At 34.9% G+C, this 24,336-nt stretch overlaps 2 protein-coding genes across 2 annotated transcripts; both read left to right on the top strand.

The window, feature by feature from the left end:
• Nucleotides 1–679: 679 nt before the first annotated feature.
• On the top strand, nt 680–15,533 carry LOC131150662 (uncharacterized). Its single transcript, XM_058101517.1, has 2 exons — nt 680–1,195; nt 14,840–15,533. Exons 1-2 carry the CDS (start codon nt 999–1,001, stop codon nt 15,303–15,305), a joined length of 663 nt encoding a protein of 220 aa, XP_057957500.1. The 5' UTR covers nt 680–998; the 3' UTR covers nt 15,306–15,533.
• A 3,571-nt stretch (nt 15,534–19,104) lies between these two features.
• LOC131150661 (uncharacterized) lies at nt 19,105–19,924 on the top strand. Its single transcript, XM_058101516.1, has 2 exons — nt 19,105–19,182; nt 19,269–19,924. Exon 2 carries the CDS (start codon nt 19,278–19,280, stop codon nt 19,722–19,724), a length of 447 nt encoding a protein of 148 aa, XP_057957499.1. The 5' UTR covers nt 19,105–19,182; nt 19,269–19,277; the 3' UTR covers nt 19,725–19,924.
• Nucleotides 19,925–24,336: the final 4,412 nt, after the last annotated feature.

The raw sequence follows: 24,336 nt of genomic DNA, 5'->3' as shown, positions 1-24,336 counted from the left end.
TTACCTACTTTCCTAATTTACTCAATATACACGAGGATACTCGGAATTTCTGCATATGTTATGTCATGCTTAATTCAAAAAATCAATTATGTATGCTTAAATGGAACAATCGATGTAACAACTTGTGCACACATGTATAATCCATCTTTAATGGAGTTCTTTGTCCTACCACTACTTTATGCATATTGTCTTATAAAATGTTTTTTTTTTTTTATCCTTTTAAGAGAAACTATTGTCAATTCCCTAATCACAAGATAAGTGGAGAGCTACTTAAAGTATAATACAATGGAGAGCTATAAGGTGCATGATAAAGTACTCTAAGTAAGTGAATGTGATTGGGATATAGCCATTTCAATCGGTCATAGTTTGGATTTACATGATAGTATAAGATTAACCAAAAAAAGAAACATATTAATGCAAATGAATATTCTTAGGAAATAAGGCGCAAGTGAAAATATGGAGTCAAAAAATTCTTGAAACTATGGGAGTAACTATATGATCTTGAAGTTCTTTTAATATGAAATTTTTAGTTTATAATTTCTACAATATTACAATATTATAATGACTATTCAGTAAATGATGTTAATAAATATTTTAATCAAGAAGCTGATCAGTTAATAAAAATTATTATTAAAAAATAGTACTATAAATTAATGGGTGAATTGTAAAGAAAAAAAATTATGAAATTTTTATGATCTTAAAATCCTTTACCCTTGTTCGTATTTCTTTCAAATCCCATTTTTCTGCGTGGTACAATTTCATTGTGAAACATTTTCTCAAGAAAATGCTGTTGGCGGTCTGGACCCAACTTTCTCTGGGAAATCTTTCCAAACCCTAACAAAGAATCCATTTGTTTCCTCTGGATTATCTGCGCACAGCTGAACTGCAGCCTCGGCTATCGTTGGTGAACCTTTTTTTCCTCCGATTTGAGTACACCGTTTCCTCTCCCTTCAAAACCGGAGCTGGGAATCCGAAGCAGATACAGAGAGGGGTAGAGAATGGCGTTTAGATCAAAGGAGATGATTAAAAAAATAATGAGGAAGGTGGGAGAAAAGAACATGGCTCCAGGAGTGAAAGAGTCGCTCAAGAAGTGTGTGCCGGATAGCAAGGTGGTGATGGGCAGAGCCAAGCGAGGCCTCTTCGCCGGCCGCCACATTCAGTTCGGCAACCGCGTCAGCGAAGATGGCGGCAACAAGTTAGTCTCTCTCTCTCTCTCTCTCTCTCTCTCTCTCGGTGTTTGTATATGCTTCTTTGTGTGTGTGGTTGATGCTGGGGGTGGAAAAATTGTAAAATGCATGATTTTTTAAGTTTCATGTATCTACTTCTAGTTGTAGACTATAGCCAATTTCGTGATCAAAAGCTCCCAAACTTCCTAGAGAATCATGTTCCGGCTACAACATCTCTGTGTAATTTCTAGATCGATTGCACTTCTCACTTGGTGACAATTTTTCATTATCACGTATGACGCACTGAAACTTGTGAATTGATTGCTTTTATAATTGAATTCGTCAGCCCATCCAGGAGTACATAGAACTGCTTCCAGATAGTTTTTTCTTTACAGTTGTAAATTTACGATTATCTCTATCCTAGCTGCGGAGACAAACGGGGTTAGCTTTGTTAGTGGTGAGTACATGGAACTGCTTCAATAGAATTTTTTTTGACTGTCACAGTTTTTTAATTACCAAATTGGGTTAATTCTCACCAAATTTACGTGTCTGGTTAGTAAGAAAGTGTTTAGTGTCGTCTTAGTTTGAAGTGACAAAACATACCAGCTGAAGATTGCTGCCTGAGAACTACAAATTGACAAGGTCGTCCAATTTATATGTATTCTGTCCCCTTTATGGAAAGGTTGAAGATGTTATATTTGATTTCCAGTGATGGAGGAATCCATCGATATTATGGAGAAGTAGTAGACTTTGAGTTTTGCCCTTTAATCTTCCACATCCATACTTTCATAGTGAGGTGCGATCCCTGAAGGCTGCATGAGAGTTGAAATCTCAAACTCCTTTTCCTAGCAAATTTGTATTGAGATGATAAAGATACCCATGGCGTTGTCATAAAGTTACTAAGAGATGATTTTTCAACACAAGACTATTGGTGGAGAAATGGGTAAGGTTGTGTTATTCATCGCAGCTGAAGCATGCTAAAAGTGCATTGCCACCCCTTACACCCAACCACCACAAAGAAGTGAAAAGAAACATTGTTGGCCATGATGGAAGCATCATGTCAGTTTTTTCACTTTTGAATACTATTGGGAATCTTCCTTAATCTATAGCTTTAGGATGAAATTCTATGCCACAAGGTTATCATTTGTGTTGGTTTTATCTCCAAGAAGATCAGATAACTTAGTGAATAACTCCAACAAGTGTATCTTCTATTAAGATGATATTGTCTTGTATCAATCTTTTTCTTGGGAATATACTTAATAATACTCCTGCTGTTGACTAGTTGTTGTACATGAATATGGTGATTCCTCTTTATGGTTGTGCTGATGTGCAAGTGCTATTAATTGTTCAATTTTTTCTTTTATTTGGTCAAGCAGCACTTATAAATTAATATGCAATGTATGATGGGAGAAGCTTTGGAATAAGGAACAAGCATTTTGGTTTGTGAGTATGTTGGGTGGGTCCTTATTCTTAGAAGTTTTCTTGATGATTGGTTTTAAAGGTTTGGAAAGACGTAAATGTAATGATGTTGTGGTGGTGTTTTATTTTAGCAGTCATTTGGGTTATTTGGTTGGAGAGAAATGCCTGATTTTTTTCAAGATTTTGGATCTTCTATCGAGTTGGGTTGGGACAAGATTGTGTTTCTTGCATCCATCTGGGCATTCACTGCAGGGTGCTCTGGCCGACAACTTTTTTTGACATTCAACATGATTGGTTGGCTCTTTTGTCTTAGTCTTAGGTTTCTTCTTGTATCCTTCTTCTTTCTTCATTTTTTTTTTTTTTTGGTCTTTCGAGGATTCCTCATCCTTTTTGTACATTCTTCTTTCTTTATAATTTTTTTTTCTATCCAAAAAAACTATATGCAAAGTATGATTTCGATAAATATTCTTAGTTTCTTGGTGTAAGTGGGTTATTGATCTTCTAAGAAATGGGTGTCCAATTTTTTGGGTCAGGAAGGAGGGGTGTTGGGGCGGGGTGGATAAGGAGGAGATTTTTTTGAAGATGTTGAAAGCTTAGTGACTTTGGATATTTTTTTTGTTCATTGCTTTTGATAAGAATGCTCAAAATGAGTTGAAAATGAAAAAAATGAGGACTGAATTGAAGATCAACTGAATTTTGAGTGTTAGTTGTTTAGTAGCATTTAATTTGTCTATTCCTAAGAATCGAATGGAATAAGATAGGAATGGATAGAAAAATAGTCACTCACACAAAAGCTTTTGTCATTCTATCAAACATAGAATGGGTAGAAATAGAAATATCTATGGTGAAATATGAGTCATCCCTTGTCTGTTCCATGTTATGGATTCATAAAAAAAATTTCTTTATCATTTGATTTATGATAACTACACGTCTTCTTTTGTAGCCCATCAAATCCTTATATTATGTGTTCTATTCCTAGGAATGGACATTCTATGAACCAAATGTAACCTTAGTCTTGGTTGTTGGAAGAGGTGAAAGGCTAATTTTAAAGCAAGTCTTAGTTGAATTCCACTAGATGTTTTGGTTTGGATCTTCCATATGCTTTTGGTTGTTAAACCATGTCCTAAAGCCTTAGGGGTGCTTTTTTGAGCTGATGCCCTTTTAATTACCGAGGAAAGTTCCTTTGCATGTTTACAAATGTTTGCTAATAAATTCAAAGGGAGTTATTAAGCTTCCATTGTGTATGCTGGCGCTTGGAATTGCATATTTGTGCGTATGTTGCAAAGAAGAAAGTTATCTAGCTAACCTTTGGCCCAAGGTAGTGTGCTTTTGTCAAGGTTATGATGCTTTTTCACCCTACCCCTCCTTGCCCTGCACAAAAAGGGGAAAAGAGGTCGTCCATATCTTACACCTATTCTTGAATAGGTTTTCTTATGTTGTTTTGTTGCAAGGAAATTGTCTAAAGGTGACTCTGGCCCCCTTGTTTTGGCTCGACTTTTTCTTTTTAAGGTAAAAGCTAGGTATAATGTGTTTGGCAAATAACTTTTTCCATCTTTTAAAATATCAACTTTTGGCTCTTTTGGGGAGCTTTTGAAAGTTATGGATTTGAAGCTATTAATGGCTAAGCTACCTTTTCTCGATTAAATTATTCTATTCCATGAGCATCCTTTTCTTTTTTTTTTTTCTTTTTCTTTTTTTTTTCAATATTGCAAAACTATCTATCTATTAGTTACATTTTATTAAAAAATTTTGATATATATTTTAGTTATTTTTAATATTTTTAGGAACCTTACAACTTTTTTACCACATACACACAATCACCTCTTTCTTTTTAACAACTCCCTTTCAGAAGAGTGGAAAAACATATCTCCTTTTAGATGTTTATCTCTCTCTCTTTCGCGTGCAAACTTCTCACCCACTTTTGTGTGTTCGATGCCATGGGAGTTCCTATTGGAAATATAATAGAAGGAAAAATATTTACTAATAAAATTAATATTAAAAGAAAAAACACAAATACTTATTAGAAGTTGAGGCGTGGAAGGACCATTGTCCTTAAAGCTGATTTCGTGCCTACGGAGAACATTTCTCAGTGCATATAGTTACTGTGCGCATGGCCTCTAGGATTACTCAGCTGGTTTGGTTTTGTGTGCACTCACAAACACCAAAGCTTTAGGAGATGTAATGTCATTTAGTTACCCAACAAAATATAAATCTCAAGAAAGTGTAGAAGATAAAGTTATCTCGAAGAAGAAAAATGTATCTTGAAATGAAGTTGGTTCACAGTTTAGGTAAACTCAAGTATAAGTTCCAGCATCATAAATATGAAACCATTAAAAAGTAGAAGTTAATATTTTAAAAACGTTCAAATTAACAAATTAAATTTAACGTATACATGATTAAAATAAAAAATGACTACTATTATGTAATATTTATTAAATATATAAATTTTTAATTTGAAACATCTAACATTATTATGGTAATACCAACAGTTCCTGCGTTAGCCGATGCTGAAGCAATTGTTCTAGATTGAAGGTAAATTTTTCAATCTGCAATTAGATAAGGCCGGTGTGATCGAGTCTTTGCTTTGTGGTTGAGAAGAATGTTTCTCGTAGCAAGTGGGTTCAATTTTCTAGGGAGGTTGTATCTTGGTTTGCTGATGGTATACCTAAGTTCAGTTGATTGCAAAGAGGGTTTTGATCTGTTTGGTTGGGTATTATGAAGATTTGGATTTTGATTAAATGGACGCAGGTAGGAAAGTTTCTGGAGTTAAAGGTTGGGATGGAAAGGGAAGAGGTTTCAGTCTTTATTCCTCAGGGTAAGAACAGTGATGGTTGGCGAAATTTCATGAGTGTCTTCTGCGAGTTAGCGAAGGATATTTTGAGGAACCTGGGAGTGTACGTGCTGATAATTCTTCACAATGTAGATTGTGGACCCAGGTGGTTTCGGAAGGCAAAACTCATGTAGGGAAGATTTCGGTAGTCATGTACATTCTACGAAGCAAGATCTGAAGGTTAGGAAGCAAGAGCTGTGTTGTCGGTGTGGAGACGAGTTGCATCTGAATGAATCAAGGGCCATCACCGATCAGACTTCGATCAGCAGGTGCAAGAAGGCTGATAAGGTTTCCGGTGGAGAAGTGTAAATCAGAGAGGTGGAGAGGGTTTCTGATGGAGCTGGGATGATCAGAGAGTTGGCTAGGATTGCATATGGGGAGGAGGCAGTGAAGAGTTTTGGGCCAGGTTGCATGTTTCTCTTTTTTGACTTGGCCCAAGTAATTGAAAAAGGTGGTATCTTGTTTTTAACTAAACTGGGCCAACTATTTGAAGGGGTTCATTGTTCAGGACAGGAAGAAATGGGGTCTTCTATCATAGCCTTCCCACAAAAAAGTCTCAGGGATAAACAGATTCATAATTCAGAAATTAAGGGCCCAAGATCTGTTTTGTTGGGTCTGGATAATGGACAGGCCCAAATGAGTGCTTTGAATTCCCATAAGAGAAGTATTGGGAAAGAGAATAATTTATCTTATGCAATGGAAATGTGGTTCAGCCTCTACATCAACAACAACAAAACCAAGCCTTAGCCCCACTGTGTGGCGATACAACTGCGTTTGGGCCCGTTGATGTTTTAGAAGTTTTTAAGGAAAAGAGTAAGGAGGAAGCGGGGTTGGGGGAGAAATATGTTGATTGTCGTTTTTATATTGATAAATTTGAAGGTAAAAAGGTGTATGCTCGTTGAAAGGCAGCTTGTTGGGGTGCTGAAATGAAAAAGATATTCGAAGAAAAGAGAGTGAGTCAACTACAAAGGTACTAAGGAGAGTCTCTAAGGGTGAGTTCAGTATTGTGGAAGTTCCTCAAGTAGAAAAGAATGTTGGAGGTTCTAATGAGTTTAGATAAGGTAAGGAGGTGAAAAATTGGAGGGATTTTTAAGATTCAGATTTTGATGATATAGCAATTTTGACTGTGCTGGGGGGCTGTTCTTGGATGAGGTCCAAGAAAAATATGGGTATGCGTCTTCTGCAATGAGTTGGGGGATTTACCTTACGTTCACCCGCCCCCTTTGGAAGGTTTGGAGGGCTTTTCTATTTTTGATAATGATGGGTTGGCAAATCAGTTTCAGTGTAGGGATGGAATTTTGCCCACACCAGTGGAGGAAGTTTGGAGGAAGTTTCAAAGGAGGATATAGAAGCCCAAATTCTTTTGGATAAAATGGATTTAAAGCTGAGCGATATTGGAGGAAATGAAGTGTGTTTGGATGGTGGCAAAAGTCAGAAGATGAAGGGTTGAAGAGAATTAGTGAATTTGAGAAGTTCAGTAAACTACGATGGAAATGGTTTGAAAAGGGGTTTTCTTTGTTAATTTTGTTTAGTATTTTTTGGGGATCTAGTGTTTTTATTTTATTTTTATTTATCTTTACTTTTTTCCTTTTTGTTTGGCAAATTCCCATTTTCACTTTGTACCCTCTATTCTTTCTATCTAATATACTTTCTTTTGTTATAAAAAAAAAATCCATTATCACTGGGGGCAAACTATTTTTACAACTATCTCAATCAACTCCTTTTTAAAAGTTCCCTTTTAAAAGCTATGAAGTGGCCAAAGGAAGCTTAATACCCTTAGTAGCATTGCAATATTATTATTATTATTATTATTATTATTATTATTATTATTTCATTCTTTTCCTTTGCTAAGAGTATTGCACTACTCTCCTAAGCATTAAAAATACTCCATAGTTGTGAATTTGATGAATAAAAATTATAAGAGTGAATTTTTTGCAATTTTTGAAAAAAAAAAAATTATGCTCACTCATTACCAAAAGTCAAAATGAGAACTTTATAAATTGGCTTGTATTGTGATTTTTTGCGATTTGATCATAGGGTTGGTGGGGAATCTGAGTTTCTTAGTTTTTTTTTTCTGTTCTTGCTTCTCTTTTGCTACTTACCAGTTCATTTTGCTTTGTGGTTAAGGCTTAAGGTGGACGACTTTCATTGGCCACCTTTAACGTTAATGTTTACTAAATGTCATGCTTGTCTTAATGTACTTGAAAGATCTTTCAAGAATGCCTAAAAAATAAAGACATCAAAGTACTAAATGAGAAAACAACGTAGCATCATGTAATATTTGACCTACAATGAATTGTGGGAAGATTATTTTTTTTTCTTGAACATATGACATTTGTGGAATTGGAAACAAATTGGGAGCTGTTTGGTATCACTATAAAAAATTATGAAAATGAAAACCAAAACCAAAAACTAAAAGCCATAAACAAAAACTAAAAACAAAGAACTTGCAACCTGTTTCATTAATATTTCTAAAATCAAAACAAACTAAAAACTTGATTGAAGCAAATGCTCATTTTTGTCCGTAAATCAAATAACAATTAAAAGTAGGATTAAAATAATAAAATACAGAAAAAGAATACAAATTTAAAATATTATAATAAGAATAAAAATTATGACAAATTTACAGTTATTTACTTAATCATAATATTTGAAAATTCACTTTACTAGAACAATTTTATTGTACAAGAAAATAGAAAAATGGTAAAAATATTTTTTAAATGGTTTTTACTATTTTCTTTAAATTTTAGAAATTTTATTCGTATTTTATTTTATCATATTTTGAATTTACATGGTCATTTTATTTTATTTTTAACTCAGAATTGTGTGTGAAATGAATAATTTAATAAAAAAAAAAGTTAATTTTGGATAGCAAAGTATTGTGGAAATAGGTTACCAAAACAACTAAAAACTATAAATTATGGTTTTCACTTTTTTTTAATATAGCTGAAAACCGACAACAAAGTCAAAAAGCTAGTAATGTAAACAAATGTGTTTTCATAATATGTTTCTTCATTGTACAGAAATGAAAACAAAAAATAGAAAAAAACGATTCGCAACCCTTAGTGAGTCTATAATTTAGAGAATACATGGAGCCAAGAAGAAGGCGGAAGGCTTCTTTTTTATTTTAGGCCTCATGGGAGGGCAAAATCCTATGTGTAAGATGAGTTGAACCCAATTATGATACTTCTCTGAGCCAGGTCCACATCCCAAGATAACTACCAAGAGAAGAACTCCTGAAGCTTCTTCCAGAATCTTGGGTGACCAAGTATGAGCAGCTTCACCAGATCCCGAAGCCTATCATCCTCCATGATCCGGTCTACACAACTATGAAAAATGGAGATGTTCATATCTCCTTTCCAAAGGACCAGGCATCATCAACAGAGTTACCTCCTCAGCATGTCTTTCCATCCTAGACTATGGGAGAGCAAGGGCACTTACCACTGAGCTAACTTTGCTCTTGTTGAAGAAGGCCGTTTCAAATAACGACAGTGATGAAATAAGATAGTGGAAATAATTTTTTTTTTCTATAAAAAATGATTTTTTGGAATATTACATGGGAGATAATAGATCTCCAATGTAAACCTATATCTTACATGGGAAAGAACACAAGGGTTTTGGGGGGATGGATGGTCTATTCTTATTAGATCTTTGCCCAGTATGCTACCGGGTAGCATACATTCAGCGATGAATAGCCCCCTATGATGGGCTCATTCTCTTTCAGAGGAAGCATGATGGTTTGCTTTGCTTATGTATCAAATATAGGATGCTTAATAAGATCATATTGAAAAAAAAATATCACATCTACGTGATCTTTGATTTGTTTGACCACCTTGGAGACGCATGATGGTTCACCAAGTTGGACTTGTGCTGGGTTACTACTGAGCATAGCCAGTCAAAAGGTGTGCCTCATGCCTGAGGTGAGCCTAGGCATGAGGTGCAATGGGGTGATGAGACTTGTGCTCATAGAGGTCTGAAGGTGCCTTCAAGAGAGCACTGAGGTGCTGTAAGGGCGAGGTGTGCCTCATGCATGTTTACCTTAACCCCCCTCCAAAAAAAAAAATCTTTTAATCTTATCCATCTGATTTGTTTTTTATGATTATAAGAAATGATGAAAAGCACTGAATAATATCTTCTTTTATCATGCATTTAATGCCTCTCAACTCTCTGCAACTCAGCATTCTCTTGCAAAAAAATCAAGCCCTGCGCATGCCAGCTGCAATCAAAGACCAATCCTAGATTCCCAATGCTAACTCTCAAAGTTTGATTGAGGGTCAACTCTCATTTCCTTCTTCTTCTTCTTCTTGATCGGCCAAAATTAGATATTCTGCTGCTCTCAACCAGAGCTGCTGTGACTACCCTTCAGATTTTTTTTTTTCCTTTTTTCTTTTCAAATGTTATTTTGGAATTTCTGCTACTTTTTCCTGAAATTTGTGCTCTACTGCTCTCAGCAGTCGTCTTTTCTTCTGTTTTCTGCTGTTCTTCTTCTTCCTCTTCCTCTGGTCTGTGCTGTTGCTCTCAGCCATAGCTCTGAACCCCCATATTGACTTTTTTCCCCCTTTTTCTGCCTCTTTGGTATTTCTGCTACATTTTCCTGAAATTTTTGCTAGGTTTCTCTTAGTTGTCATCTTTTCTTCTTTCTTCTTCTTCTGAACTGCTCAGAAGATCTCGATCAGAGCTGCTCTGAGCCTATATTCTTTTTCTTTTCATTTGTTTCTGTTTTATTTGGAAACTCTGCTGGTAGCACTTCTTTTGTTTGGCATTACTTTTTCTTTTATCTAGAGTTTCTGGCATGAAGACACAGCGCTTTTTTCTGAATTTCTTGGTCAGAGCTGCTCTGATGTTTGGGTTTTTTTTTTTGGGGGGGGGGGGAGGGGGGGGGGGGGGCTCCTTTTTTTAGGACTTTATGACATTGCATATTATTGAAAATTTGTACTATAATATTCATTTATGTTCTAATATTGAATATTTTGGTATTTAACATTCAAATATTAGTGCCATTGTGTTTATGAATCAAGAATCCATTATATAGGGGAGTTGACTTTCAGTTTTAGTAATGTATGCCTTTGATGAGGCATGCACCTTTGCCTTGTGCTTCATGCCTAGGTTCCAAATATACTCTGCGCGTCAGTGTGCCTTGTACCTTTGACCACTATGCTACTAAGTGAGGATTGCTGAAGGGGAGGTACATAAAACTACTTGTGTATCAGGGATGGCTCTTATGAGTTCTTGGTTATGCCCTTTGGTTTTACAAATGGTTGTTACTTTTTGCACATTTTATTCATGAGTATTCTAGTGTTTCTTGGGTAGATCTGTTGTGGTCCAAGCAAGACATTGAAGAACATGCAGAGAACCTAAAGCAAGTCTTCCAATTGCTGAGGGAGAGTGATCTAGGTGAAGGAGAAGTGCGTCTTTGGTTGTGACAAGGTTACATTTTCGCCTTCCCTCTTGCAGCACATAATAAGTAGGCAGGAAGCTGCAGATGCAAGAGGCCAAGGTGTAGGCAACCCAAGAAGGGGAGCCACCTATGAAGGTGATTGAGTGGAGATCTTTTCTTGGCTTGGTGAATTAATATTAGCACTTTGGCAGCTTATGAAGGATATTCTACTTTGGCTGCACCCTGGTTGGACATATTCAAGAAGAATTGTGTGGCAGTGGGGTAATCAATGCAGCATGGCCTTAGAAGCACCCAAGAAGGCCATCATCATAGAGGAACCCAGTGTTAGGGACAATATTTTGACTCACAGTGTGGCCACTGGCTGCTTGCTCTAAAGAAGCTCTACCTAAAGCAAGCATGATGGCAAGACTTCTTGGTAGTATTTGACTATATGCTCAAATACAAGGCTCAATGATAACTCGGTGGTGGATGCAATATGTCGGAAGGCTGAGCTTGAATCTGTTAGTAGACCTCAAAGCATCTAAGGAGGGGTTAAAGAATGATCCTCTAGTCAAAGATGGAAGTGGCTGGAAGATGGTTCACTTTTCATTGAAGGGAGTCACATCTATGTGCCAAAGTAGTGGAACTTCAGGAAGGAAATCTTTAAGGAACCTCATGACTCCAAATGGGCTGGACGTTCATAGATTCTTCATTCCTGCTCTTTTGAAGCATTCTTACTGTTGGCAACATATGTTGGATGACATGGAGCTTTACATCTGCACTTGTCTTGTGTTAACATGACAAGTTGGATCAAAACTGATCCACTAGGTTGTTGGAGCCTTTAGCTATATGCGAATGGCCTTGGGAAAGCATTTTCACAGATTTCATTGCTTGCTTACCCAATTCTGAAGAGTATGGTGCCATCATGGCAGTGGCAGATAGATTCTCCGAATGGGGTGTTCATACCACCACTCAATGATTGTCTGGCAGAAGAAGCGGCTCATCTACTCTTTTGGCATGTAGTTAAATATTGGGAGTTCCTATTTTGAATCTCATCTTTTCAACAAGCTTTCATCTGCAAACCGATGGCCAAACTGAAAGGGTGAATGCTTCGTTGGAGCTATACTTGAGGCACTATGTGAGTGCCAACCAAAAGGTTCTAGCAAAGTTGTTTGACTCAGCTCATTCTCCTATAATTTATTGAGTAACGAGTTACACATTGGAACCCTTTCAAGCTAAATGTGGAGAAACAACCTTTGATAACTGACATGATTACTTCGGGTTGTATGGGCAGAGTCCAACATCTTACACGTTTGCCATGGGGCGACACTAACAGAATGATATGGCTTAATCATTATACGACTAGATGATAAAGAAGATGGTGAAGAGGAATCAATGACACAGTTTCAAGGAGACCTTGTCCTGATGAAACACCTTCTGTACCGAGCTAGAGCATTGAAGAAGTTGCACAAGTGGGTTGTTGAGGAGGTATAACATTCCTTTCCCTGATCATCTGATGATGCAGGGGCAGCTTCAATGATCTGCAGCCATGGGAGAGAGAAGAAGAAATTGAAGAGAGTAGGGGAAGAGAGGTGAGAGGAGATACAACTCATGTTCACTTCTAATTCAAATTCAACCACCACCTACAATATGGCTTTCACACACTATTATAAGAAAGCCCCTAACACAAGAAATTGCATATACCCCAAAACTAGATGAAATTACAAACATACCCCTAAAGTACATAAATATTACAAACAAGCACCCCCCCCCCCCCCCCCAACAAAAAAAAAACTCATTTGCTGAACCCTAAATTAACAACTTACTGAACCCAGCAATTTCTTGACCCAGTTCTTTTTAATTATTCTCCAACAAAGATCTTCCCAAGGTCTTGCTTGTCCTACATCATCCGATGAGTTCGCAAGGTGACCTACAAGTGAAGCTACTTGCAAACTAAAGGATCCATCCAATTTTCCATGTGAGCCTACTCAAAACCTGTCATGTGAACACAAATACCCACACTGAGGGTGTTCAAAGTGGGTTTCCACTTCTATAACTACTCACGACAAGAAAATGGATTGTATCATTGCTCATCAGGTCATTCCTTGGCTGGAGATTATACGTGCAATACTTGCTGAAGTGGAAGGGATGACCAGTGAAGCAACTTGCGAACATGAAGGCTGGTGGTAAATCAAGAATGAGATAGTCAAGTTCCAAGAAGCTACTGATGAGGACATCAACCAAATAGGTGGGGGAAAATGTCTCAACCTAACAACTCATTGCTTACGAGGTGCCAAAGATGCTTATGTTGGCATTATGTCGATGCCTACGTGGATCTTCTCTTCTGCCGACTCTTCTACATGACTCTTGGTGGTTGTAGAAGGATAGATAATTGTGCATATGTGGTTATAGATATTTCATGGAGGGAGACTTTTAGATGCTCATTAAAATGGTTTGATCAAATAAGTCTCTGTCATTGGTTGAAGGATCTCTTGTTGTATAAATAGGAGGTAGGGAACTCATTTGTTTCCATTCAAGCATATTGAACAATAGGAGTGTCCTTACTCATGGGCTCTTGAGTTCTTACGTTTTCTCCTTTTTGTTGTTGTTGTTGTTATCGCTGCTTGGTTTGATTGGGTTAGGCTGAGTTAGCTTTGTTAAGCTTTCCAAGAGTGTCCAGTATCACATGTGATGTGTTGGAATTTCCTAGTTTGTCAAACCAATATCAAAAGTGGGAATAACTTCAATTTCTTTTTGAAGTAGAACACCACATGATTTGGGATGACATGAAAAACTTACTTTCATTTAAACATAAAATCCACATGTTGAGTGAGCTGTCTATAGCAATCTAATGTCAACTCTTCAATTTGTATTAGAAATTTACTCATTAATAAAATTGAAAAACAGAATTAAACCATTGGATTTGGAGAGGTTTGGAAAAAGGAGGGGAGAAAATAGGAAAAATCAAGTGGGGCAGAAATTCCAAAATGAGAAAGTGAGGACTCATTTCCATTGCCGCTACATTTAATAATCTCGATGTAATGGCTGGCATACTCAACTCAGTAACCCATTATGAAAGCTAAGTATTGGATCAATACCCAATGTTTTTTGAGTTAACAATTTGTGTCTTAGGTCCAGTCAATTTCAACTATCTTGTATCAAAGCTAATTTTTCCATTTTCTACTTCAGTTCCTCTCTCCTCTTCCTCTCTCCCACCCCCATAAATATCAATTCTTCTTTCTTCTCTAGTTTCCTTATATTTTATCTGTTTTTCTCTTTAAATGTCAAGCATCATGTAGGATAACTTTATGTCTTTGTTGATTTGATATAACTTCTACCATAAGATGCGCAAAGCCATAAGTCTCACTGCATGGGGCTAGTTATATGATTTTTTTTTTTTAAATGAAGTCCATGAAATTTAGATGTGTAATTAAAAAACATCAATGAAAGAATAATTTCATTTCCTAAAGTTTATCCTGTTTTAATATTTTACAGTTGCTTCAAAGTTCAAATCCTTAAAACGCTAGGTTGACAATTTTTATGTTTTTAAATGGTATTTTCCTATTTTGTAGAATCTTATAATTCTACATCCCAAAAATTGCCCAGGGATTTAAGGTAGGATTCCGACCTTAAAAACATAGTCAAATGCCTTATGGTAGGTGATTTTGTATATATCATAGCTAACTTCGTACCAGGATCAGCAAATACTGATATGTGACTAATCGTCCTGCTTTGTGCTTGTGCAATATATATCCCATATTGAGGTTGCCACTCATGAAGCATCAGGTTTCTTACACTCTGCCTTTCATATTCCTATACATGCCTGTAACAGTGAGTTTAATGCATTGAGCCCTCTCTTTCTCTGTCCTGTACTCCCTTTCTCCCACACAAACACATTCACGGAGCCCAGGTGCTGATGTGCTCATTCATGCAATCTAGGATAAGTTACTGCAGACTGAGTTTGCCGCTGAAATTTGAGATTTATGATACAAATTTATGAAAAATGCAAGTAAACTATTTTCAATGACTTTTCTTGTGAGGTTATAGGAGCAGAAGGTCATGGAAGCCAAATGTACAGGAGAAGCGCCTTTTCAGTTACATTCTAGACCGCCATATTCGTGTCAAGGTAACCACCCATGCCCTCCGATGCATAGACAAGGCAGGTGGGATTGACGAGTACCTTCTGAAGACGCCCTACCACAAGATGGACACAGAAATGGGCCTCTTCTGGAAAGCAAAGATTGAGAAGATGTACGAAGAGCTTGGGGATATGGAGGTTGCTTTCTTCTCACCGGAGGATGAAGTCAAGTTTGAAGAAGAGTTTAAAGAAATGAAACTAGCTCAGAGAGCAGCCCGGAGGGAGGTCAGGAGACAGATGTATGGTGGGTTGAGCAAACAGAAGCAGGGCGAGGAAGAAAGAGCAGAAATCGAAGCAACTGACAAGGAAGCTGCCAGAATCGCAGAAGAAAACTTGTATGTTGATGAGAGAGAGCACTTGGCGGTTAACTCTTGAGTCGGAGCCTCAAATATTTTCCCTTTGGATGTTGTTTCTAGTTTTGTGGCTTCAATTATCTTTAATGTTTATTTTGGAAATTGGTCTTTAATCTGGCATTATGAGGCCTGATAGCCAGAAAATTTTTTCATACTAATGATGACTTGGTCATCCATTTTGTCGCACAGCAGAGGAACCATTGTATCATGTATTTTCAGTCTTTGAAATCTGATGGCAAGCATTCATCAACATGGTTTCAAATACAGTGGTTATTTATTTATTTATTTTTATTTTTTTCCCTAAAATTCTAAATGAGACGTTTGGCACTGTTTATTAGGAAAGGTGGAAACAGGTACCATTGTGCTGTGAGCCAGCTTGCATTGTGCCTCTTTTAGGGCTGTTTATTTATTATTATTATTATTATTATTATTATTATTATTATTATTGTAGTAAAAAAGAAACAGGCAATGGTAATGAAAAAAACTTAAAATTCAATTTCATGTTTTTCAATAATTGTAGTGACATGTCTACTACTACTACTTAAGATTCACTTACGCCACTTAAATTATTCATTTTATGAACAATTTTTAATTATTACTAAAATAAAATGACCATACAAATTTAAATTATATTTTAAAAATAATTCTAAAATTCAATAATATGCCATTAAAACGATATCTCTTCAATTTGTCATGTCCAATAAGATTACTTTTGTAATAATAAAGATGAATTTAAAAATATTATGATTAAACAAATGATTATAATACATTTGTACATTTTTATAATATTTATAAATCTGTATTCATTTGTTTTTTAATTATTTTAATTATATTTAAGTTTCAGTTTAATTAAAGGATAAAATTGAAGATTAGTGCAGATTTTTAATAAATATTAACTAAACATGTTAGTATTCAATTTTCAATTTTCAATTTTTTGGTTTTGTTTTTAATTTTATTCATACATATATATTTTTTTTATTATAATAACAAATAGGCTCCTGAGTTTTTTGTTTTATCTATTTATTTATTTGCGTGTTGTCCTACAATCTCTACATTGGTGCCGTACACGTTTTCTAATTAGACAAATCAGTATAAATAAAATGGATCAAGTATGCAGATCAAGCGATTCCCTGAATAGAGGAATATGAATAAAACCTAAAAGATAGTAATAGAGCTAATGAAGGGATATAAATAGTGTCGTAATATTATGGAGAAGGGTCTAGAAAAGCGAGGGGAGATGAGAATAATGGTTCGATAAAGTCGTCACTAGCCTATTATTTTTTTTAGGTGCGGTTAGTTCATCTAATTTTTACTTGTTGATTGGTCTCTAAGCTAATCCTAAGGTCAATAAACTAATAGTGTTGGTCTGTTTTTACTAAAGTTGGGATTGGAGGTACAATTATGCAAAGAGAAGGTATTAACATTTCCTACACCTGTTCTATAAACATTACTTAATTAACTATGAATTATCTCAAATTAAATAAAAAACTCTTTAGTTAACTCTTAAACAAACCAATAACATTAAAATTTTAAAAGAAAATGTTAAATCTAGTGCAATTTAGGACTGTCTAATAAGACCTCCAAAGAAGGGGATCTTATTAGATAAACCCTACTTAGAACTTATATAAGTGAGGTTTGAATCACCTCTTTACCCTTTATTTATCATCGGGAGGCGCACACACACAAAATAAAATTTATCCAAATAATAAACATATAAAATGATTATAAAAATTCATCAAATTTAAGCAAAAAAAAAAAAAAAAGATCTTTAAAACCTTCCTAAATTTTCAAAAAAGTTTCAAGATTTTTTTTGCAATTTTCTAGGATTTAAAAAAAAATTCTTCATTTTACTTTTTTTTGGTGTTTTTATTTTTATTTTTTCACTTTTTTTAGTTCCCTAAGTAAAAAATAACTAAAAAATTTTTATTTATTTATTTTTCTATTTTTAAAATTTCCTATTTTTTCTTAATTTTTCTACTATTTTCCCCAATTTTTTAAAAGTTATAAATTAATTAAAAAGTAATTTTTGAATTCAGAAATAAAACGAGCGGTCTTTCTCTTTGCTATCTCTACACCGGCACTCTTCCTTTGCCCTTCAATTGGAAAAATTAATTTTCCTACTTATTTTCTTTTTTTTTTTCTTCCCTTTCTTCTATCCAAATCGTTAATTCAAATGGACCCTAAAATCTTTTTCGATTCTTCTCATTATTTGAATCTAAAACTTCTAATATGAAAATACTTTACCACTGAAATATTTCTTAAAAACCTTACTCGATAAATTTACAGAGACATTTTAGAGTATTGATGTATGTAATAACAATTTTGAAAAACAAAAATCACATCATACATGGGCCAAGGATAAGTTGAAGAAAAGCAAAGATCATCTTCCAAGAAAACATGTAGGGCTATCTTAAAGGGACATCTAAAATCTAAGAAACCCTAGCTTAATGTTGACAACAAAGGCTACTTCAGGCTAAGTATTTAAGGAGTAGATGCCGTATGCACACAGGTGCTCCAATACATTAGAGAGTGACCTCTTCAAACAGGTCACAGCCAGCTTTGGTCAGACTCTGACCATTCTTGTGTCTGTATGGAACAAGATTTAGCATCACCATCCATCTAGAAGATCAAAAATACATTAATCTTGACGAAAACTTACGAGGAAGGAAGGGTTTCTATAAATAAGATTTGAAACCCACCAATCATAAAATATTAAGTTAACTGATGGCATATAATTAAGAGGTATACTTTCGTGATTATGTGGATTCTAGTAATATCGGTAACACACTATTTTAATTAAACAAACGAAAGACATTATTCAGCGTGAGTCCTATAGCATTTCAGTGGGTCTAAAGTGAGCCCAAACATTAATATAACATCTTGTAATTGATGAGTTTGATAAAGATCAAAAAGATAATTGAAAAAGTGATCCGTAAGTTTGGTACCGCATTAGGGGGTCCGAATGGCTCGTTGGTAACTGGAATTCTTATGTAATAAAAAAAAAACATAATTGAAAAAGTGAGTTTTATATATTAAGATATAGAAGTAAAGCAATTTAAGAGCATCTAACACAGACAAGCGATAGTTTAAAACAATTCTATATTTATTCATATATACAGGTACATTCTGGATCCACATATCGTGAATAGTAACAATTACTCTTGATTAAATTTTAACATATAAAAGAGTTTTGATAAATTAAGAATTTGTTCTCACTAAAAATACTATTTTGCTCCTAACTTTAAAGCAAATAAACATGGAACGCGCATAACTTTCAAGTAAAATAAATAAATATGAAAAATTAATAAAAATGAGATGTTAAGAAGTGTTTCTTTTAATTTTTTTTTTGGTAAATAAGTCTTATTTGAAATAATTATTAATCAGTTAATCTTGCTAAATATAAATATGTGTATTTTGTACTAGAAATATAAAATATATTTTTATTTATTATTTATATATTTATTTAGCAGGAAGATTTCTTAATCTATATTATTTTATTTAATACTTTCATAAAATCATTTTACAAGAATAAAAATAAAAATATTTTGTCAAAAAGGTATAAATACTTTCTTAAAAAAATTATTTTTGTAATATTGTTTATTTCGTTACGCCGCAACAACAAAACTCCCAAAGAGGTGACAACTTTACCAGCAAGTATTCCTCACAGCAAGTAGAAGTAGTCCACGTCAAACAATGCCAGCTCAGCAGCCTTTCGATCCCCTAAGCTCACCGACCAATCAGAACACACGGTTCAGACACCACAAGTAACAGCGTCACGTTCATCCAAATAAACAGCCCCGTCACTCTACCACGACGCGTTATATCTTGACAGCAATCAAGTTTCACACGCTTCACAAAGCCGATTATCTTCTCTGGCAATTTTCGCTCTCTACAATTCTGTATTCTCTCTCTTCTCTCACACTTTCTATATAATCTCACTTTTACACCTAACAATTAATTTTCGTTTCTGATATCTAAATCGAAGGAGAAATTCATGGGTGAGGACGGGAGTTGGTCGCTGCTCGGCCACCTGAAAAGGACGGTGAAGAAGATACGCTTCCTTCTGAGCTTCGACGTCGGCCGGCTGCACCTATCGTCGATATTGGGCGGCGTCGCCCGGCACAAACCGCGCCGCCGGCTGAGCTTCGACGACCGCAAGGAGGGTTTGAGGGTGTGTACGGAGGAAGACGACGAAGAGCGCGACGGCTCAGTGCGGCAGCGCCGTCTTGAACGGGCCAGGAGCTACGCTTCCGCCGGCGGATCTTCTTTTTCCTCGTCGGACGGAGATGTCGATCGGAAGGCGGATATGTTCATAGCTAATTTCTACCGGCAGCTGCGGCTGGAGAGGCAGATATCTTTGGAGCTACGGTACTACCGCCGGGGGAATAGCTTTGAGAGTAGCGATGAATCGGCTTCATCTTCTTCCATTCGTGATCGATGAACTTCTTAAAATTAATTGGTCAGTGTTTTGTTTTTCTTTTTGATTTTTAAGTGTGAAGTTTTGTAAAAGGAGATTATATATATGAAGGTGGAGAGATTGAAGACAGGATTCTTTTATTTATTTGTTTGTTAATTTATTTTCACGAGTAAAAATGAACTTGATTAATTACTTTATTTAGTAATATAATTTCGATTGTTGTATCTTAATTGTTCACATTGTGAATTTTTTTTTCCTGGTCGAGATTGAATGAAATGGAACTAATAAATCATTCACGTTCTCTTTTGATATTTTGGTTACCAAACCAAACAAGTTATATAGTTTATAAGTTAAGAAAGATTTTTAGAATGCATTTGTTTCATTGGTCAGATTTAAAGAAATACTCATAACTTAGTTTTTGCATATCAGGCTTAGAGGATACAGACGTTCATAGAGGTTTATTAGAATTAGTCAATCCTCTTTCACTGAATCACTAGCTAGCTTAAAGTTAGGAGAGTTTAAATTAAAGAGTTAAAAAAGAAAATTTTAAATGTCTCTAGTCTTATTATCTACAATTTGAATTGTTAAGTTTGATTAAGTTGCTTTTAGCTCATATTTAAAAGAAATTATTTGATATGTACAGATCAGTCGGATTCACGAGCATAACAGATAAATGAGAAAGAATTTTTTTTGCTCATGATGTCTCTTGAAATGATAAATTAAACATGGGAATGATTCGGATAATAACCCTAGTCAAACACTTCCATTATTCTAGTACTACTCAATGTAAAATGGTAAAATCTTTGGGTATCCTAACGAATCTGTGTTTGGTTTCCTAGAAAATGGGCAAGGAAAAAGGCAAGAAACTAATTTTTGTAGGCACGAAGGGTCGTTGCCTTGTCGATTAAGACACTAGGTTATAGCTGGTGCAGTCCAACATAAACAACCTAATCTGTGCCGAGAAAGTAGGAAAATGAGTTATATAAAAAACAGTGAACACATAGGAAAGGGAATCTCTGCCTTGCTTAATACATGGGTCGTACAAATTAAGGTTTGAAAAAAGAATCCCACAAGCAAAAGTGATCCATTTTTTAGTTAATACTTCTGACATCTTCAATCTTTTCCTCTTCTCTCTCTCTCACTCTGTTTTTCTTTCTCTCTTTTTTTTTGGGGTCCATTTTATCAAGGGCACAGGGTGTAAAGGTTGTGCCCACCCTTTTGAGACCACAGCTGATGTGAAAAAAGTCCAATGCAAAAGCAGAGATAATGTTAGGATGCGTTTGGCTCACGAGATAAGAGAGGTCGAACTAAATTAATGACCTAAATATATTTTGTCTAAAATATATATATATATATATATATATTTAAAAAAATCTATTAAAAAAATATATAACTAGTAACATCTATATATATTTTAAGAATTCAACAATCATCGATTAAAAATTTTCTACTATATCACGTTTAAATACTTAAATAAACGTGTTGATGAAATGTTATGAGCATCACTCTTCTAAGAATATCAAAAAGTTGCCACGAATGAAAGACACCCTTAAGAAAAACTATTTTACCTTATAAATTAGTATTAATTAGAAAAAGAGTCATATCCTTATTGAAAGTAAAAGCGTACAAACGGTCGGTTCGGTCAAATTCGGTTAATTAATCAAATTAATCGAAGTTTTCGATTAACACTAACCCTAACCGAACCGATTGAATTAGTTGTTGTAACCGAATCGTATTCAATCGAAGCAACTTTTCGGGTATTTCGGTTAACCAAATTTGACCGAATAAATTTAAAATTAATTATAAAAACAAAATATAATTGCAAATTTTGTTTCTAGTTTACCAATTCTAGTTTAATTAATAAAAGAATTTATTGATAAAAGAGATATTTTAAGATTTAACATATATCATATATTAATATTACTATTTTATATTTAATTATTAATTAATTAGTAATTTGGGTAATTCCATTAACCGAATTAAAGATTCCAATACCCAAACCAAAAGCGAATACCCAAAATTATCCAAATCTCAAACCGAACCGACCGAACTCGATTGGTTAATTTGGTTAATTCAATTAAACCTGAATTATGCTCATCCCTAATTAAAAGTGGCAAGTTCAAAATATTATATTTTAGTTTTTAAATTTTTACAATTTAAAATAAACGTGGTGGGCCTGATGGCCATAAATCAGTAATTGATTCTATACAACCTGGAATTAGTAAGAGAGAGAGAGAGAGAGAGAGAGAGAGGTGAAGGCTCCTAATTAGTGTTTGGGGTTGTGCTTTTGACTTTGGAGCTTGGAATAATGATATGGACAAATTAATTAGATGAAGGGGTTAGGTTGGATTGGGGAGTTGATGTTTTTGAGAATGGAGGGGAAGCATAATCCCATATGAGATTTGTTTGGCAGTTTGATGTTTGTGTGTCTGCCTTTCTTTAAAATACTTGTGTATTTGGAAGGTTGGACTTTCAAGTAATAAATCAACTTTAAGTTGTATGAATTTCTTAAAAACTATTGATATAATTTGTTTAAATTTACACAAATTTAAGTTTATAATTCTAAATTAATACTTTCAAACACATTTATAGTTAATTGCTTCACTAATCGTATAATAATTTTTGTACTATATTATATCCAAATTCATACAAATTCAAATTTAGATCTGACCAAATTCCCACTTTAAAACACATTCATTGTTAATTTCTTAACCGATTATGTAATTTAAATCTTGCAATGCTTTCAATAAAGTCTTGAGGGAAAAGTTGGAAGAAATTGCTTCATTATTGTTGCTACACCTAAAATTTACACTATTAGTCATCCCAAAGTTAGATCTTGACATGTGACAATGCCGGAATGATGTGCAATTATTATAAGAGATGTAGTGAGAGAATTCTTGCATCCTTGCAAAATTGGTGATGTTGCAGTGTCCTGAAGGGTCAACTCTCGAAAGATGAGGTTGAATCTCCAAATCACCTCGATCAAGTAGCGAACTTGACATCAATGAAAATGGATAATACATGTGGTGAGAAATGGATCAATATATAATTTAATGGAGTCATCACTGATCTATTTTATTTTAGGTAAGGTTAGAATATTTGTTTATCTAATATTTTACCAACTCATTAGTCTTTAAGCAATATTTGGTCCAAGAAAATTAGTAGTTAATAGTCTACGTCACCAAATAGAGTTCAAGAGTACAGTTATGTGAAAAAAAAAATACTAACACCTATTCACACCTCGTCAAGCAGACGGTACCCGATTAGTCTATCATTACCTTTAAATCAATCAATCAAGATTTGGGTTCTTCCATTTTATTCAATTATCAAACTTTTAATTGTTGATAGCCTACAAAAGATAGAAATTACCTTCACCTCAAGATCCCCAAAGGCGTACGAAAGACATAACCCCCAACAATCCCCACGAAGATCAATTGTTTATAACGTTTTATTCATTTTAAATGTCTTATTTACCTGACCTTTGGATATTGGGTGGCCTTACTCAAGACAAAAACCTCATCACCTTCAGTTTCTCAAAAGCATGCAAAGGCATAACCCCCAAGACTAGAGGAAGGTTCATTATTGAAGTTGATTAATTCATATTAAAAGCAACACATGTAAAGATAAAAGAGACATACAAGCAAACAAACTAAACAACACACACACAAAATAAACATTCAAAACATATAGGCAAAATGCATGCCAAAATGCATAAAAACGTATACACAAGGTATACACAAGGTGTGTATCGAAATCAAAGAGTCTAATAGAATCACCATTGAACAAGTTTGAAATGATTCTATTAGTTTCTCTACTCCTCGGAAGATAATTGAGGATTACATAACCTCATTTTATTGATTTCTTTCTCATAGGAGAAATGCACACACACATAAGTATACAAGCACACATATACATAAAATGAATAATCATGCAACAAACATGAAGTGAAACACACATTCAACAATCATTCACTAGTCAACAATTTTCTTTTTGGAGAAAATGTAAGTGTTAAAACGTGGCAATTGATGTTAACCTGACGTCGCTTAAGCTGCGAATCAGCCATATGGTAATGCCTGACTAGTTGGTCTCTCCCTCACATGGATCGCTGATGTGGCAGCAATATGACTATCTAAAGAAACACGATTAAGATTCTACTACATGTCACCATGTGATGGTAACAAGTGGCCCACCATAAATAACCAAGATTAAATACTTGTTATTTTTTTCATAAATATTGAGGACGTGTTTCAAGGTGACATCATGTTGATGTCACCTATTAGACAGTCAGAGCCCCGAATTGTGTCATGTGTCATCCGTCAGGGGTAACGTGCAGCCCACTACATTTTTTTTTTGGGGCGAGACGTAATTCCAGGACAACACATGTCTAGGTGACGTAAGCGTGACGCTACCTAGCTAAGTGAGCAACACAAATTGCGCCACATGTTACCCTCAACATATGACACCTATGAATTTAAAAAATATATATATTTATTATTTCCTTTCTCTTTTCTTTTCTTTTATTTCTTTTGGCTTTCTTTCATTCTCCTTTCTCTCGCTCACTCTCTCTCTTTTTCTCTCTCGGCAAATAGCCCTTCAGGTTCTCCCTTGCCTCTCTGGTGACACCACTGCTGCCGCT

The sequence above is a fragment of the Malania oleifera genome, chromosome 3 (genome assembly GCF_029873635.1).
Source record: "Malania oleifera isolate guangnan ecotype guangnan chromosome 3, ASM2987363v1, whole genome shotgun sequence".
Classification (NCBI taxonomy): domain Eukaryota; kingdom Viridiplantae; phylum Streptophyta; class Magnoliopsida; order Santalales; family Ximeniaceae; genus Malania; species Malania oleifera.
Note: the sequence above shows the minus strand (reverse complement) of the source record. Positions and strands in the feature narration are given on the sequence as shown.

What these genes read in the sequence shown, in the direction of transcription:
- LOC131150662 (XM_058101517.1), top strand. Translation starts at nt 999, where the DNA reads ATGGCGTTTAGATCAAAGGAGATGATTAAAAAAATAATGAGGAAGGTG. An exon ending in AGCGAAGATGGCGGCAACAA is followed by an intron (nt 1,196 to 14,839) that starts GTTAGTCTCTCT and finishes GTGAGGTTATAG; the next exon opens with GAGCAGAAGGTCATGGAAGC.
- LOC131150661 (XM_058101516.1), top strand. Translation starts at nt 19,278, where the DNA reads ATGGGTGAGGACGGGAGTTGGTCGCTGCTCGGCCACCTGAAAAGGACG.